Source organism: Zophobas morio, unplaced genomic scaffold, assembly GCF_036711695.1.
Source record: "Zophobas morio isolate AGI-343-1 ecotype UQ-CSIRO unplaced genomic scaffold, CSIRO_AGI_Zmor_V1 ptg000008l, whole genome shotgun sequence".
Taxonomy (NCBI): Eukaryota; Metazoa; Arthropoda; class Insecta; order Coleoptera; family Tenebrionidae; genus Zophobas; species Zophobas morio.
Window position 1 is genome coordinate 13,386,685 of NW_026972113.1, and position 16,816 is coordinate 13,403,500.

At 36.2% G+C, this 16,816-nt stretch overlaps 1 protein-coding gene across 2 annotated transcripts in view; it reads right to left on the reverse strand.

Annotated features, from left to right (window-relative positions):
* The window catches only part of Gaba-b-r1 (metabotropic GABA-B receptor subtype 1), a 237,871-nt gene extending 237,077 nt beyond the window's left edge, over positions 1-794 (reverse strand). For both annotated transcript variants that reach the window (XM_064050983.1, XM_064050982.1), the window contains exon 1: positions 420-794. In XM_064050983.1, the coding sequence (XP_063907053.1) occupies positions 420-422 (3 nt within the window). In that variant the 5' untranslated portion in view covers positions 423-794. The remainder of the gene's footprint in view (positions 1-419) is intronic.
* Between the last annotated feature and the right edge of the window lie 16,022 nt (positions 795-16,816).

The following is a 16,816-nucleotide window of genomic DNA, read 5'->3' on the forward strand; positions in this document are numbered from 1 at the left end:
AAATACACCATTAAGGGTTTTTTTCGGGCAATTACCTACAACCAATGTTGTGCTTTTCCAATCGCTAATACCTACAACGTGAAGTATCGGCTATTATAAGTTTGCCCTCAAAAAACTAATTCGTCACATTGATTTCCCATTTTCCACTTAACGACACTCCGGCCAAAGCCACTTCCAGTTACACCTATTTCATATTTTAAACAAACCACACCACAAAATCGAAGAATTGGGCATGCAGGGGCACGGAAAATTCGGAACTTGAAAGCGAGCACTTTGTGCAACTTTCTGGGGACTTTAAAGCACTCAAGGGGGCGAAAATTTTTCTAACAACAATGTGACCATCGACTCGAGGATCGTTCAATTTTAGAAATACGATAATAAAATAAAAACTGTGATCGATTTATCCATGATGAACTTACCATTATTTCATATTTTAAATAAATCCCGATCGTAGAACCGCAAAATTAATCTAAAATGTCCCTGGCAATCGTCGTCGAAATTCATGTCATTCCCCGTGAAAAATCCATCGTTTGCACTTGGAAGTCGATCTCGAACCGGTCACACCTCCCTCGAAGCGCTAGCATGTCGCTATCCCGAGGCGACCGGAGGATCCGGGAGTGTGGAAAGCTCGTCACTGGCACAGTCCATCGCGATCGCACACGTACGCTTTTCCGCTTTTCCGACTCGAATGCCGCGTTCAGAGCCTCCTACGACCGCACTCCATGCCGTCTATATTGATCACTTTCCCACTGTTTCACCTGTGCAATCTCTCCGCTCGAGCTGCTCCTAGGGAAACTTGCTTTCCAGCCCGCGGAAATGGCAACAATGAAGTCCCGATTTCCCCCACCAGGTCTAGGTCGGCTTGGGGCTGCCTAGGCGACCGCGCACGCCAAAGACCCGCTTATTGTGTTATGAAAAATTTACCGGTACGCCTCTGTTACCTACGATCCATTTTTCATCTTTTTCTTCGTCGGGGGGCTTTATTTATGGCAGTTTTGCCGGTTTTGACTTGGCAAGTGCCGGATTGAATCGGGAGAGATTCGCCGCCTCGTCGATGGACTCGGGAGACGGATTAAACGCAACAAATAACAAATTGTGCTGGCGGGGGCGCCCGACACGAGAAAAGCCCCGAAGTCGAAGGACGACGAACGAGAATAAGAGCTTTTCGGACGAAAACAAACGCTTCAAACGAAAAAAACAAATACGGTTTTTTTAGAAATAAAAACAAGATAGTTTTTTATTTATATAATTCTGCTACTTGTGGAATTAAAACAAAAATGAAAGATACACTTTTTGCGGAATCTGTGTATAGAAAATAATTTATTACTTCAGCGACTTTCTAAATTATGAATCTCCTCAAAATATAGATAGAAGATATTTTAAAAAAATGAACTGAAGAGGTCAGGTCAGGCCAGGCCAGGTCAGGTCAAACCAGGTCAAGCCAGGTCAGGTCAGGAAAATCAGGTCAATCAAGTTTGGTCAGAACAAGTCGGACACAGCAATCAATGTCAACACTGTCGAGAACAAAATTATCCTGACCACGCTGTTTTAAAGTGACAAATTAGGACGAGACAAAACAAGACAAGCAGGACAGGACAAGTCCGGATAAGACAAGTCAGTACAGGATAGAACAGTCAAGTCAAGCCAGGGTAAGTCAAATCAGAACAGACAAATCAGGCCAGATCAGATCAGATCAGATCAGATCAGTTCAAGACTCAAATACACGTCAGTTGGAATTTACTTAATAATGGTGAAAGATCATCCCATAATTCTTTGCAACGTATACTACTTATGATTAAATAATTTTAATAATATAGGAGAACTTTGATGTGTTAATTACACCAAGCCCTCCTACAACTTTCTTTTCGAGTTCTCTTCCTGTATCAATTAGTTCGTGTTGGGTTTTCGTAAAGTGAATTTGAAAAGTGTAAAAGTATTTTAAAAATTGTTTATCATCTAGTATTTCGTACCATTTTTAAAAATGGTCAAAGTCAAATCGTCTTTAAAGAACAAAGGGATTGTAGAGGAAAAGTGACGGATTTAAGTTGATTACTAGAAAAATCTACCATTTTAGGCAACTTTTAAGTTTCCTTGTTGTCGATATAAGTCTACACATATTAAGAAAAAAAGGGTAAAATGTAAACCCCGCCCACCCGCCCTATCTCAATTGTGATAATTATTTTTATTCGTCGTGAGCCAAGAGGGCGGAACTTAACTGCAAAACCCTTATTTCTATACGAGATATTAAAAGCATGTTTTTGAGTATCGTGGAAAAATTAAAGACAAAGCTTAAGCCGCACCTATCCCGCCCTGACCTAAATATGTAGTAATGAAGTTTTCATTCGTTGCCAGACCTATTAGGGGCGGAGCCTAATTGCAAAATCCATATTTCCCTACAAAAATTTATCATTTTAAACGTGTTTTCAGTTTGTAAGAAATAAAATATCATCACAATTGAGTGGAGCGGGTGGGTGGGGTTTATATTTTGCCTTTTCTTCTTACTATATATATGTAGTATTATTTGAACAACACCATACTCAAAAACGTATTTTTAATTTCTTGTAAAGAATGAAGTTTTTGCAGTTAAGCTCCACCCCCTTGGTCCACAAGGCGAATAAAAAAAATCATTACAATTGAGATAGGGCGGGTGGGCGGGCTTACATTTTGCCGTTTGGTTTTAAAATGTTTAGACTTCTTTTCACAACATAAAACTTAAAACATTCGTATTATTTCATTGCATTAATATATAATAATAGAAACGAATTCAATTTTACTAAAGAAATTGAATAAAAAATGTTACGTTTTTCTAAATTTAAGCCTGGTGTTTCAGTTTCAAATGTATCACTCTAGAGTAATGAGTTTTGTTAATGCAAATTAGGGGAAAGGTGCCTAAAATGATCCCCCTAAGGGAGAAATTCTTTAAAAAATACAAATTATTATTATTCATGTAAAACTGTACCATTATTTGTAAGAACATTGATTTATCTAGGTAACAGTATAAGCCAGTTGGTGATTCGATAATTATAAAAAGGTTATTAACGTTTTTCCAGGACCTTACAAAAGGATCATTTTAGGCATCCCCATAGGTAAAATGATCCCTCGGCATGGGCATAATGATCCCTTTGAATTTTGACCATAAGGGGGCAGCATCAACAAGAAAAATCAAATCATGACATAACTGATAAATATTTTATTTCAAAAATTAACAAAAAAATTAATTCTTAAAAAAAATAAACAAAAAAAGTTTGAAAAGCACCGAAAATACGGGGTGTATAATTTCTGGAAGAGTTTGAGACAATACTTTAGTCATCAGTACGTGCTAAGATAAGACTAATTTTGCCAAATGGGATACCCTCCAAGAAAAGAGAGGGCGGGTGGGCGGGCCTACTACTTGCTAAGATAAAACTGAATTTGGCAAATGATATACCCTCTAAGAAAATAGAGGGTGGGTGGGTGGGACTAATACTTGCTAATATAAAACTGATTTTGGCAAATGAGATACCCTTTAAGAAAAGTGACGCCGGGTGACTGGGATTAGTACCTCTTAAGACTGAGAATTTCCCAAAAATAGAACACGAAAATCCCTAAAATTCTTTTAAATTATTTAAATTTCCCCGTCTTAAGAGGTACTAGCTCCACCCACCCTCCCTCTCCTCTCTTAGAGGGTATTTCATTTGCGCAAATCAGTTTTATTTTAGCAGATAGTAGGTGGGTGGGGCTAGTAACTGCTAAGATAAAACTGGTATTGGCAAATGGTATTCCCTCGAAGAAACTAAAGGGTGGGTGGGCGGGGTTAGAGGATATGTCATCTGCAAAAATCAGTATTATCTTAGCAGGTAGTAGCCCCGCCCACCCACCCTCTCTTTTCTTGGAGGATATGTCATTTGCGAAAGTCAGTCTTATCTTATTAGGTACTAGCCCTCTAACAAGATAAAGGGCGGATGGGCCGAGCTAGTGCTTGGCAAGATAAGGCTGATATTGGCAAATAACATACATTCTAAGAAAATAAGGGGCGGGTGGGTGGGGTTAGTACTTGCTAAGATAAAACTGATATTGGCAAATGGTATTCCCTCAAAGAAAATAAAGAGTAGGTGGGCGGGGTTAGAGGATATGTTATCTGCAAAAATCAGTCTTATCTTAGCAGGTACTAGCCCCGCCCACCCACCCTCTCTTTTCTTAGAGGGTATATGATTTGCAAAAATCAGTCTTATCTTAGCAGGTACTAGCCCCGCCCAATGATCCGGGATCATTTTGCCTCAAGAAAAAGGGATCATTTCGCCTTAGGTAGCATATCCGCATTCAAAAATTGTAAACTAACCTTCAATTTTTACATGCGGTAAAAAGATCATAACTAACCTATGACTGAAATGTATCTAATTCTGTCAAAACAACTACCACCGCTATAAGACCTTTCAAATGGAAGTAATGGACTTTTAAAGTATATCTTACCTTAGATCAGAGGTGCTTATTTTACATATTTTGGCACAAAACTGTGCAGAATACACAGAACGCCATCAAACTTTCAGAAGGTACTAATTACAGAGCGCTTAATCAAATGACAGTTATGTTTGGTAGATGGAGCCACAAATTTTCTTACAATTGATGGGGATCATTTGACCTGAGGGGATCATTTTAGGCACTTTTCCCCTAATTTTGGCTATTTTGGACCATATTGAAATATGCATTGTAATAATACTGGTCCAGTAATTTTTAATTTCTTTAATTAATATTTGGAGACGGTGTGAATTTTTTTTTCGTTGTCTGATAAATGCTTTTACCGTGTTTTGATTGGTTCTAATAAAAAAAAATCATTAAATATGTTAAAAAAAAACATCATCTCTGCGGATTTAATTTCCAACTCTATTATACAGGATTTTTGAAAAATTAATGAATGGATCTGTTAATTTTGTCAGTTAAATCAGCAAAAGTTTACCTAATTTCCCAAAATTTTTGGAACCAATTAAGTTTTCCTATCAAAATATTGCCAAACAGAATCTGCATGAGAAAAAACCTGACATGACCTGACTTGACATGAGCTGACTTGAACTAACCTGACTTGAGCTGAACTGACTTGAATTGACCTGACTTCAATTGACCTGACTTAGGTTTCTTAATTTAAAAATCTTCTATTCTTCTTTGACGTGTCTATGAATTGTAAAATTTTTGGGACTAAAAAAAATTACTTATTATACTGCATTTTTTAACCGTAACACAATATGTATTTTTGTTTTTTTCTATGCAAAAAAAGCTCTGTAGTTATTTAAACAGATTTTTAAAATATGGATGAATAATTACATAAGTATTATAGCACCGTGTAAAATATTGCGGTGACGTCATCAACTTTTCGACGGGGATAAATATCAATTTTGACACACACCATTCAATGCTAATTACAACAGCATTGTATATCTAGAGTTTCGTGAAACTTAGGTCTTTTATTTAATTAATAAAACGAATCACTTCATTAATTATTTTTTTGGAACATCCTGTACAAATGACTGTAAAAAGTATTGATATAGTGTTCAATAACAAATTTTGAGGTGACGTCATCATGTTTTTAGAAGGTATGAATGGGTGCAAAGTTTCAGAGTAATTGATTCCATAGTTGCTAAATTAAATTGTACCACTTTTTGACACACATTTTTTCCAAAAACCTAGACACAAGTTTAAAAACACTAGTTTGCACATCTTTAATAGCATTTACTCGGTAATTTTGATGAGAATGATCAGATAAATGTTAATCTGCGTTTGTATTATATTCTTAAAGTATGTAGAAAATAAAAACAGCTGGCGGACCTACTTTTGCACATTTTAGAGTTGCACTTTAAAAGCTTCAAGTGGTAAGCTCTTGCGGACGCGTCCTAAAATCTAAAAAAAAATTGTTATTAAAACGTTTCTAAAAAACCAACCCCGGCATCTTGATGAAGAAATCTTTATCTTAATCGACAATACGCAAACTTCTATCCAATCGCACACACTCCCCCGTATTCCCCCGGGTCATTAACGACCTTCGTAATTCGATTCCCCCGAAACCTTATCCTTTTTTAATCCCGCCGCCACCTTGAAAAGCCAAACCGCCGCCTTCTGCGCACAATTCCCACCGCTCTCCTCTTTACATACACGCCAACACACGCCAGACACCTTAATTAAACCGATCTACCCTCTTCCAATAATTACGTTCCTTTGTCAAGAAGTTAATCTACAAATTTCTACAGACACGCTGCGGCAATGTCGAACCCTTTACACAAAAACTGTCCTTCGACCCTTCGAGCGCCCGTTTTTACAACAAACCACTCATAAATCTCGCATTTATGACCCAATGGGACAATTCGCGAGTGGCATGATAGCGGAGCCGCAGAGCACCATTAACAGTTGTTTGAATTTTGATAATTATCGAAGAGCAGATTAAATCTATAAATTGCACGGTAGCGCCGGCGGGGGCTTTCCGTGGGTCTTAATTGGGTTTTAATGGATGGGCATGGGGAAATTGATGGATGTTTACGCGGGTAACTGATTTCTGGGGTAATGGGAGCGGTCACGACACTAAAATAGTGACCAGATCTGGAGGAGGCTGACGTAATTATGAAAAAAACTCCACCATCATAATTCTCTAATGGATTCGGCGTATCAATAAAATTCCGAATTAATCCGGGCGTTTTTCGTTTTTAAATGAAACCCGCTTTAAAAAACAATACCCGTTCGGAATCGAATCAAACGAAGCCATTGTCGAAAAAGCAATTCCATAGATGTTGGATAATAATTTGAGCGCACCGGTTGATGGAAAACAAGGAGTTAAGCGCTACAGTTAACGTTAATCCAGTTTCCGGTCCAAGCTATCCAGGAAATAAATGTCACGTTGCATTTACGTACGGTAATGTTGGAGGGAAATCGATTTAGAGCAAACACAAAAACGAGAATGTCGGATATTACGTTTTTTCTTTTAGTTGATTGAGTAAATATTTTATACTTTCATGTTGCGATGGCTTGGTTGTCGATAAAATATCGCGGCTAACAAGTTGCGTGAAGGCGGCAGGAAAAACTCTAGTTTTTACTTGTTCGGGTGGAAATTATAATTTGACGTTAGGTGTTTTCTTGCAACGTCTTAACACGAAAATGGGTTACAGTGGCGTAACTACCGGTGTTCCATGTGTTCGCCGGAACACGGGCCCGCTGCTTCAAGGGGCCCGGTCCGGTCACACGAACATTTTTTTTTATTAGATTTTTTTTTTATTGCCCGAATTACATCCTGAAATAAAAAATTCGAAAATGTGCGGTAATCCCAGGATCGATGGTTCATTGTTATTTACTCGGGTTTTAGCGACCGGCACCGGCGGTCGAAAATGCATCAGCATCTGTTTCTAATAAACCTGTCGCAGTGTCGCAATCCCACTGTGGCAAATCTAACACCCCATGTAGTAAATTACCAATCTTTATCCGACAAAAGTATGACTAATTTATGATGCAAGACAACAAAATACTTAAATTTTGTCCTCAGATCTACAGTGAAACTTCATGCTGCAACAAGACGTAAAAAAAAATTCAGTTTCAGTTGAGTTTTATGAATACTTTCGTATTTTCAAAACTATTTTAATTTTGTACTAGTGGTGCTCTTTTGGAATAATAAAATATATCTGATGTATGTTACAACTAATTTTTTAAGTAGAAAAAAAACTGGACTGGGAAATTATTACAGAATGACCTACCTGCACTAGTTTCACTGAAATTATCACAGCATGTTTCACTTTTCTTACAATACCTTTTTCGGTGGCTTCACCGGAAAGATCTTTTTGGAAATTAAAAATGACTAAAAATTTTTTAAGAAACACAATGGGCCTATGCAGATTATTTTCACTGAATCTCTCAATTGGAAATCAAATTGGTAGAAGCTTAGATGTGTAAAATTTTGTATCAACTTGTGCCCATTGGAAGGCAAGAAGAAAACAATTTTGAGATTAAAAAAAAAAATGGGCATTTTTATCTATACTTCTATACTTACTTATATTATAAAGTTGAATAGTTTGTTTGGTTGAACGCGCTAATCTCAGAAACTACTAGTGCGAATTAAAAAAATATTTTTGTGTTGGATAGTCCATTTGTCGAGGAAGGTTATAGGCTATATAACATTAATAGAAGCGGAGCAGCAATGAAAAATATCGGAAAAACAGGAAAATTATTCCTCCTTCGACAGCTTCCGTTGCTTGCACTGCTTAAACGGTTAAAGTTACATAAAAATCCTGTATGATGGAATTGTTCCTTGCTAAAAGTTCTAAAAAAAAGTCCTCGACAGCATATGTCTATCTTTTAAGGTCGACTCAGTATAACCTTTTATATGTTAATGAAATTTGTTCTAAAATAATCTAATATAAAATTCTGGTGTCATATTGTTTGTAACCAAACTCCTCCGAAACACCTTGACCGATTTTTATGAAATTTTTTGTGTATATTCGGTAGGTCTAGTAAATTATTTTTTATACCCCTAAGTGATAAAGGTGGCCCACCAAGTTTTTATTTTATTTTTTAGACAACATTTTTTATTTTAATTTTTTTAAGATTTGGCATTAAAAATACATATAACTCTAAATTTTGACCCTTCTACCACCAACCCCCATTTTAATAACGATATGAGTATCTTTGCTTTCATCCACAGATGCGCAATAGCGTTGCAAGATTGCTATTGAATATAATCATTGTCGTACGATAAATTTTTATAATTTAATCTTTATATACAGCCTGTTATTGAAAGTTACGTACAAAATAAAATCGGCAATTGGTCTCGAAGTATGGGTGCTAAAAGTTAAAAAAAGTTCAGGTAAAAGTGTTCTCCTTTTAGAGACAAAAATTGTTAAAATTTATGTCCAAATTCGTTGTACGCCTCTGATAAAAGGATCATCTTTCGTTTCTATAGCAACATTTAGTTTTGACAAAAGTTTTATTGTTACAGTTGCTAGGATTTACTAAAATAAATTAATTGTACCTATTTATCCTTCAGTAGTGTCTAAAAAGGTTGGATAAGGGTTAATTTTCCCCTTATAACTTTGATAACACAAAATAAGTTTTTCCGACTTCTTAGACTTCGCGAAGAACTGTCCATTTTGTTGTACGTACCTTTCAATAACACCCTGTATAAAAGGCAATGTCCCGACTGACATATCAACGCCCAGCCCAAACCGCTAATTATAGAAAGTTGAAATTTGGAGAGAATGTTCATTTTATACTGGAGACATCGTTTAAGAAGGGATTTCTCGAAATTCATCCCCTAAGGGGGTTGAAAAGGGGTGATAATATTTGTATAGGACCAATATATCTACTGTAAATTTAGATCGTTACGTGAAACCTGGTACATTTTAATTCTCTTCAATACAAATAAGGAAATACGTATTTAAGCATTTTCGGAGATTCGACCCTTAAGGGGGTGAAAAGTGGTGTCTAAGTTTGGGCGGATAAGTTAGTATAGGAACAATATTTCTACTATAAACTGAAATTTTTACGTGAAACTTGCTATTAATGTTCTTCAACACAAATAATGAAACCCGTCTTTAAGCATTTTCTAAAGTTCAACCCCTAAGAGGGTGAAATATGGTGGCTAGATTTGTGTGCGAATATTTCTATTGTAAATTTAAAATTTTACGTGAAACTTGGCACTAATTGTCTCCAACACAAATAACGAAACACGTATTTAAGCATTTTCCGGGATTCAACCCCTAAGGGTGTGAAAAGTACTGGCTAACTTTGTGCGGAAAAAATGTTTCCATTGTAAAATTAAATTTTCACGTGAAACTTGGTATTAGTGCTGTTAAACACAAATAATGAAACACTATTTAAGCATTTTCCGAGATTCAACCCCTAAGGGGGTGAAAAGTGGTGGCTAATTTTGTATCCGAAAAATATTTCTATTGTAAATTTTGAGGTGATGTTTATTTAAAACTTGGTATTAATGCTCTTCAACACAAAAATCGAAACACGTATTTAAGCATTTTCGGAGATTCGACCCCAAAGAGGGTGAAAAGTGGTGTCTAAGTTTGTATAGGAACAATATTTCTACTATAAATTGAAATTTTTACGTGAAGCTTGGTATTAATGTTCTTCAACATAAATAATGAAACCGGTGTTTAAGCATTTTCTAAAATTCAACCCCTAAGGGGGTGAAATGTGGAGGCTAAGTTTGTATGGGAAAATGTTTCTATTGTACGTATATTTACATTTTTACGTGAAACTTGGTAATAATGCTCTTCAACACAAGTAATGAAACACGTATTTGAACATTTTCCGAGATTCAACCCCTAAGGGGGTGAAAAGTGGTGGCTAACTTTATATCGGAAAATTATTTCTATTGTAAATTTTTGACATGGAATTTAGTATTAATGCATAGTGGAACACGTAATTAAGCATTTTCCGAAATTCAACCCCTAAGGGGGTGAAAAGTACTGGTTAAGTTTGTATAGGAAAAGTATTTCTACTGTAAATTTAAATTTTTGCGTGAAACTTGATATTAAATTAATGCTCTTCGACACAAATAATGAAACACATATTTAAACATTTTCTGAGATTAAACCCCTAAGGGGGTAAAAAAAGGTGTGGCTAAGTTTGTATGAGAAAAATATGTTTATGGTGATGTTTACTTAAAACTTGGTATGAATGCTCTTCTGCACTAATAATAAAACACGTATTTAAGCATTTTTCCAGATTCAACCCCTAAGGGGGTGAAATATGATGGCTAGATTTGTGTGGGAATATTTCTATTGTAAATTTAAATTTTTACGTGAAACTTGGCATTAATTGTCTGCAACACAAATAATGAAACACGTATTTAAGCATTTTGCGAAATTCAACCATCAAGGGGGTGAAAAGTGCTGGCTAAGATTGTATGGGAAGAATATTTGTAAATTTAAATTTCTACGTGAAACTTGGTATGAATGGTCTTCAGTACAAATAATGAAGCACGTATTTAATTATTTTCCGAGATTCAACCTCTAAGGGGGTGAAAAGTGGTGGCGAAATTTGTATGGGAAAAATATTTCTACTGTAAATTTACATTTTTACGGGGGACTAGGTATTAATACTCTTCAACACAAATAATGAAACACGTATTTCAGATTGTTTCGAGATTTCCCCCTTAGAAGATGAAAGGGGGTGACAAAGTTTTTGTGAGTAAACATTTTTATGTCTATTTTTACTGGAAATTGTATTAATGTCCTTCAAACACATTTTTTACTTGAAGGTTGATAATAATGCTCCCCAACACAACGAATCGTCTACGCGAGCGAAGCCGCGGGCGAAAAGCTAGTTTAATTATATTTATATGTATTTATTTTAATTTAATTTTTTATTTAACTAGCAAAATATTCACCAGAAATGCCAAAACAACGTTTGTCGGATCGGCTAGTTTCTAATATGTATAATTGTGTATATTTTAATTATATATATTCAGGTGATTATTGTATTTTATTTTTTAATTGAGTGTTTCAGGTAGAATGATTTTAATAAAACGTAATCCCTAATTGCAATCTACTCATACTTTACTCATTATACTCGTATTTTGAAACATCTTTATTTCGCTGTTCATTAGGGGCCCCACAGTGTTGTAGAACACAGGCCCGCAGTTTGATTGTTACGCCACTGAATGGGTATGTTAATGTCAACACGACATCGCGAACGCCACTGTTTTTAGCTCCACATCGAATAACCTCGTTTCGGAAATATCGCATATGCATCCCTCTTTATTTATGGCGTAATATAAAACCTTACACTCCCTCTGAAACAGACCGGGCGGAAGCAAAGTGGAATGAATTTTTAAACGTGTCTGTATGCTTTTTATCAATAATGGATGTCACCTCCAGCTAAGTTTTCACATCTAGAAACCCACTTAAGCGTCGATTACTTTGCAAAAGTGATAGCCTTCAAGGCGGAATAAACGGAAATAGTTTTCTTGCGTCCATCCCGAAACCAAATAAATTTCAATTGTAAAGAAAGGTTTATTTTTTCGCTACGTTTGCTTGCAGCGCGGTCCCAAAGGAGCGAATTTCAATATCTGGCCGTCTCCAATAAAACTTTGGCGAGATAAATGGAGTTTGTTTCACGCAAGCAACCATACGGATGGGAGTGGGTTAACTCAAAAAAATGTTGCCACATTTCGTGCTTTTAAAATTATTGGAACGGCTTTCAATCAATACGTTGAAAGTCGGATTTATTTTTCTCTCGTATCTGGCGGGGATGCAAATGCAGTGTTTTCATTTTATCATATCACAGAACATCAAACGCGCGCTTCCACAAAGAGATACTAATTTGAACACACAAAGACTTTTCGTTTCGTTTTTAACGACTGTGTGCAACAATCGGAAGTTTATTAGGTTATTTAGTTTAATAATGACCAGAATTGACATTTATGGGTGGAATTAGGTGGTTATTTCTCTGGCTTTGGCCCCGCAGGGACCCACTAAATATTAACCACCTGTCAATTCTGGCCACAATAGCGCCCCAACCTATCACACCTGAATGCGACCACTCCAAAGAAAAACATTTTTCCATCTCATTGAAAATTTATGGCCTCTCAGCGGTTGAAAAATAGTGCGTCTACGCACTTAATTTTTCATTTATATTCCATATTCGTCGACGTTCGCGCTAAATAGTTAATCGCCGCTGTTGATATTTTCGCAAAAAAAGGTCTCCGTGTCAGCATTTCGCGTATTCTGCGAGATAAAGCACCTTTAAAAGGAAATCATTTGCTTAATGCGTCAATTTAAAAGTAAAATAAGGCGGTGCAGTGCCGTTATAATTTCGTTTTAAATCGGAAACGAGGAATTCGTCGATCGAAAACAGGGGAGTGCGAAAAAATCCGATTATTTTTGCGCTTTTTCGTTATCTTTGATATTTCGCAATTAGCACACACGAAACAGAATAGGGAACGTGGACAAAAGCGGATTCAAAATTTCCACCCTCCCTGATAAAGACATTACAAGTCCGGACTGAGCGTAATTAAATCGGGTTCCGTCAATTTTAAACGGAGCCAATTAGGTTTTTATCACTCGAGTCGAAACTAACAATGGGATTGAAGCTAATGCGGGTTAATGTAAGAAAAGTGATTTTTTCGCGTCATGGGGGATTTTAAAGGGCGACAACCATTGAAAAGTGTCCATTCAAATTTAAAACACGCTCACAAAAAGGGGATTTTCGACCTGAATCGACTTGAACTCGTCTTGGTTTCATAATTTGCTGCTATAGCCGATTTTTGTTTCCAATCAGCAACCCGCATGGATCCCACCCCAAATCAACACAAAAAAAGTCTGTGAACACAGTGCGACAAAATAAATGCAGATTAGCTAATTGCGTCCGTTTTCCTAGGCCACCTATAAAATCTCTGCGGGCATTACAAGTTCGCCACATTCGTTACAATGACGGCCATTAGGGCAGAGCCCGATTCGACTCCTAAGTCCTATTTATAAATACAGTCCTAAGCCTTGCGCAGTTTCGAGGATAATAGTGTTTTCTTTCGTCCGAAAACTTAAGGACACCAACAATAGAGAGATAACTGCTTTACACTAGTCGGAACTGAGCCAAATCATTATCTCGGTTACGAATTGCTGCAGGCTACGAGTTTTCGATTCAAGAAAATTTAATTATGTATATCTTACACTTCCTCATGTTCGTGGAGCAGGAGATTAATGCGAGATTTGAGCAAATATTGCTTTATTGAAATTGTAATACGGGAACTGGATACGGTTGAGGCGCCGAAAATGAAAATTTTGCTGGTATTATATAAAAAAATTCGGAGGGATAATGATATTCTGTATATATTTTCCGCTCACACACCACACACAATAACACAAATAATGCGTATTTTGTAAAAAGTTTCTATATTTACATTTAATTAATATTAATAAATTTAATCATTCACTCTCGAACTGAAAAAGTGAGATTATGTAACGACGATGACCACATAAACAATTATCCAACAACTGAATACTTCAAATTGAGTAAGCAACGACCACATAATACAGCTAGTGCGGTCCTGTTTTCTATCACCATCTAGACACAACAAATAAGGAAATTGACCTGAATTGATCACATTATACCCACAAAAACGTCCCTTTTAACTAAAATTTTCGACTTCGTTTCGTCTAAAATTTCTACCGTTTTTCGAAAATCACCAATTGAAATATAGCAATTCTTACAGTTCCAGTAGCAAGTAGTATGACAAAAAATTTACAATTAACTTTTTTTAAACTTTTTTCATATCCTAGATTTTATTAATTTCCACTACCACTCAATAGGAGATAATAATTAGCCCCGCCCACCCACCCTGCCCTCAAATTTATGAGTGTTTTTGAAGAAAAAATTGAGAATGAATCAATCAAATTAATCGATCAACCCTTTCGTCTTCGTTGGGGACAAAAAATCAACCAAATTTCATTTTCTTTTAATCGCTGGTGTTTGTTTGCATAAACAGTCGAAGTTAAGCACATACTAAAAAATTGAGAATGTTTACATTTTTTCCCGTTAGTTATCATCTTTAAATATATTTCATATTTAAAGACGTAGGGGTTGCGATGATGTTAATTACGCCACTTTGTAGAGATCAACAGTTATCACAAAACGGAAGACGAGGAATTTCTCGAACCATATTTCAAAGTCGAGGGAAGTTCTGTCAAAATAACCTTCCACAATTTTTTTTTACTAGCTTTGTTTTTCTTGATACTGTCATCAAAATTCCGAAAACATCATTTTGTCGCCAGCAAAACTGAAAATAATAATAGTATTAATAGTACCCAAACAACCTCTGTATACAATACCACAAGGCCCCATTCTGTAAATTTCCCGGTGGATCCTCATGTCCTCAATACGACACTGGTGTTAACTAACAATTTTTCTGGTTTTTCTTGACGATAACTGGAAAAAGTCATTTTCGACTATGCTTCTTCGAAAATTTCTGTCGTTCTTCCAAAATCGACAATTGAAATGTAGCAATTTCAACAGTTCCAGTAGCAAATAGTATAACAAAAAATCTACGATTAGCGGTTGTTTTTATTTTTTTTTACATCCTAGATTCTATTAGTTTCCACTCCCACTCCAGAGAAAACATAATTAGCCCCGCCCACCCACCCTGCCTTTATTTCAATGATTAATTTTATTCGGTCTGAATAAAAGGAGTGATCTTATACTGAGCAGAAATAAAATTAGTTCTTAGGATGAGAAGACTGGAGATGGGCGGGGCTAGCACTTGATAAGACTGTTTTTGGCAAATGACATATCTGCCAAGAGAATAGAGGGCGGGTGGGCGGGGCTAGCATTATATAAGATATGACTGATTTTGACACTTGACATTTTCGACAATTTTTCAACTACTTATGAAAATTATCTAGACACTTGCTGGTAGATTTCGACATCTAGAAGTCATTTTCGATTTCGTTTCGTCTAAAATTTCTACCGTTCGTCGAAAATCGCCAACTGAAATATAGCAGTTTTTACAGTTCCAGTAGCAAATTAAATAACAAAAAATTTACGATTGGTGCCCTTTTTTTTATTTTTTTCACATCCTAGATTCTATTAATTTCCACTACCACTCCATAGGAGAACATAGTTAGCCCCGCCCACCCACCCTGCCTTCATTTCGGTGATTAATTTTATTCGATTTGAATAAAATGAATGATTCTATACGAGCAGAAATAAAATTAGTTCTTAGAATGAGAAGACTGAGGATGGGTGGAGCTACTTGCTAAGATAAAACTGATTTTGGCAAATGACATACTCTCCAAGAAAATAGAGGGCGGGTGGGCGGGGCTACTACTTGATAAGATAAGACTGTATTTGGCAAATGACATATCTGCCAAGAAAATAGAGGGCGGGTGGGGGGGGCTACCATTTTATAAAATATGACTGATTCTTACACTTTTGACATTTCCGACAATGCTTCTTCAAAAATTTCTGTCGTTCTTCCAAAATCGACCATTGAAATGTAGCAATTTCTACAGTTCCAGTAGCAAATAGTATAACAAAAAACCTACAATTAGCGTTTTTTTTATTTTTTTCACATCCTAGATTCTATTAGTTTCCACTCCCACTTCATAGAAGAACATAATTAGCCCCGCCCACCCACCCTGCCTTCATTTCACTGATTAATTTTATTCGGTCTGAATAAAAGGAGTGACCTTATATTGAACAGAAATAAAATTAGTTCTTAGGATGAGAAGACTGGGGATGGGCGGAGCTAGTACTTGATAAGATAAGACTGTTTTTGGCAAATGACATATCTGCCAAGAGAATACAGGGCGGGTGGGCGGGGCTAGCATTTAATAAGATATGACTAATTTTGACACTTTTGACATTTTCGATCATTTTTCAACTATTGTTGAAAATTAGCTAGACACTTTCTGGTAGATTTCAACATCCAGAAGTCATTTTCGACTTCGTTTCATTGAAAATTTCTGTCGTTCTTTCAAAATCGCCAACTGAATTATAGCAATTTTTACAGTTCTGGTAGCAAATACTATAACAAAACATTTACGATTGGCGCTTTTTTACTTTTTTCACATCCTAGATTCTATTATTTTCACTACCACTACATGGGAGAATATAATTAAATCCGCCCACCCACCCTGCCTTCATTTCGGTGATTAATTTTATTCGATTTGAATAAAATGAATGATCTTATACGAGCAGAAATAAAATTAGTTCTTGGAATGAGAAGACTGAGGATGGGTGGAGCTACTTGCTAAGATAAAACTGATTTCGGCAAATGACATACTCTCCAAGAAAATAGAGGGCGGGTGGGCGGGGCTACTACTTGATAAGATAAGACTGTATTTGGCAAATGACATATCTG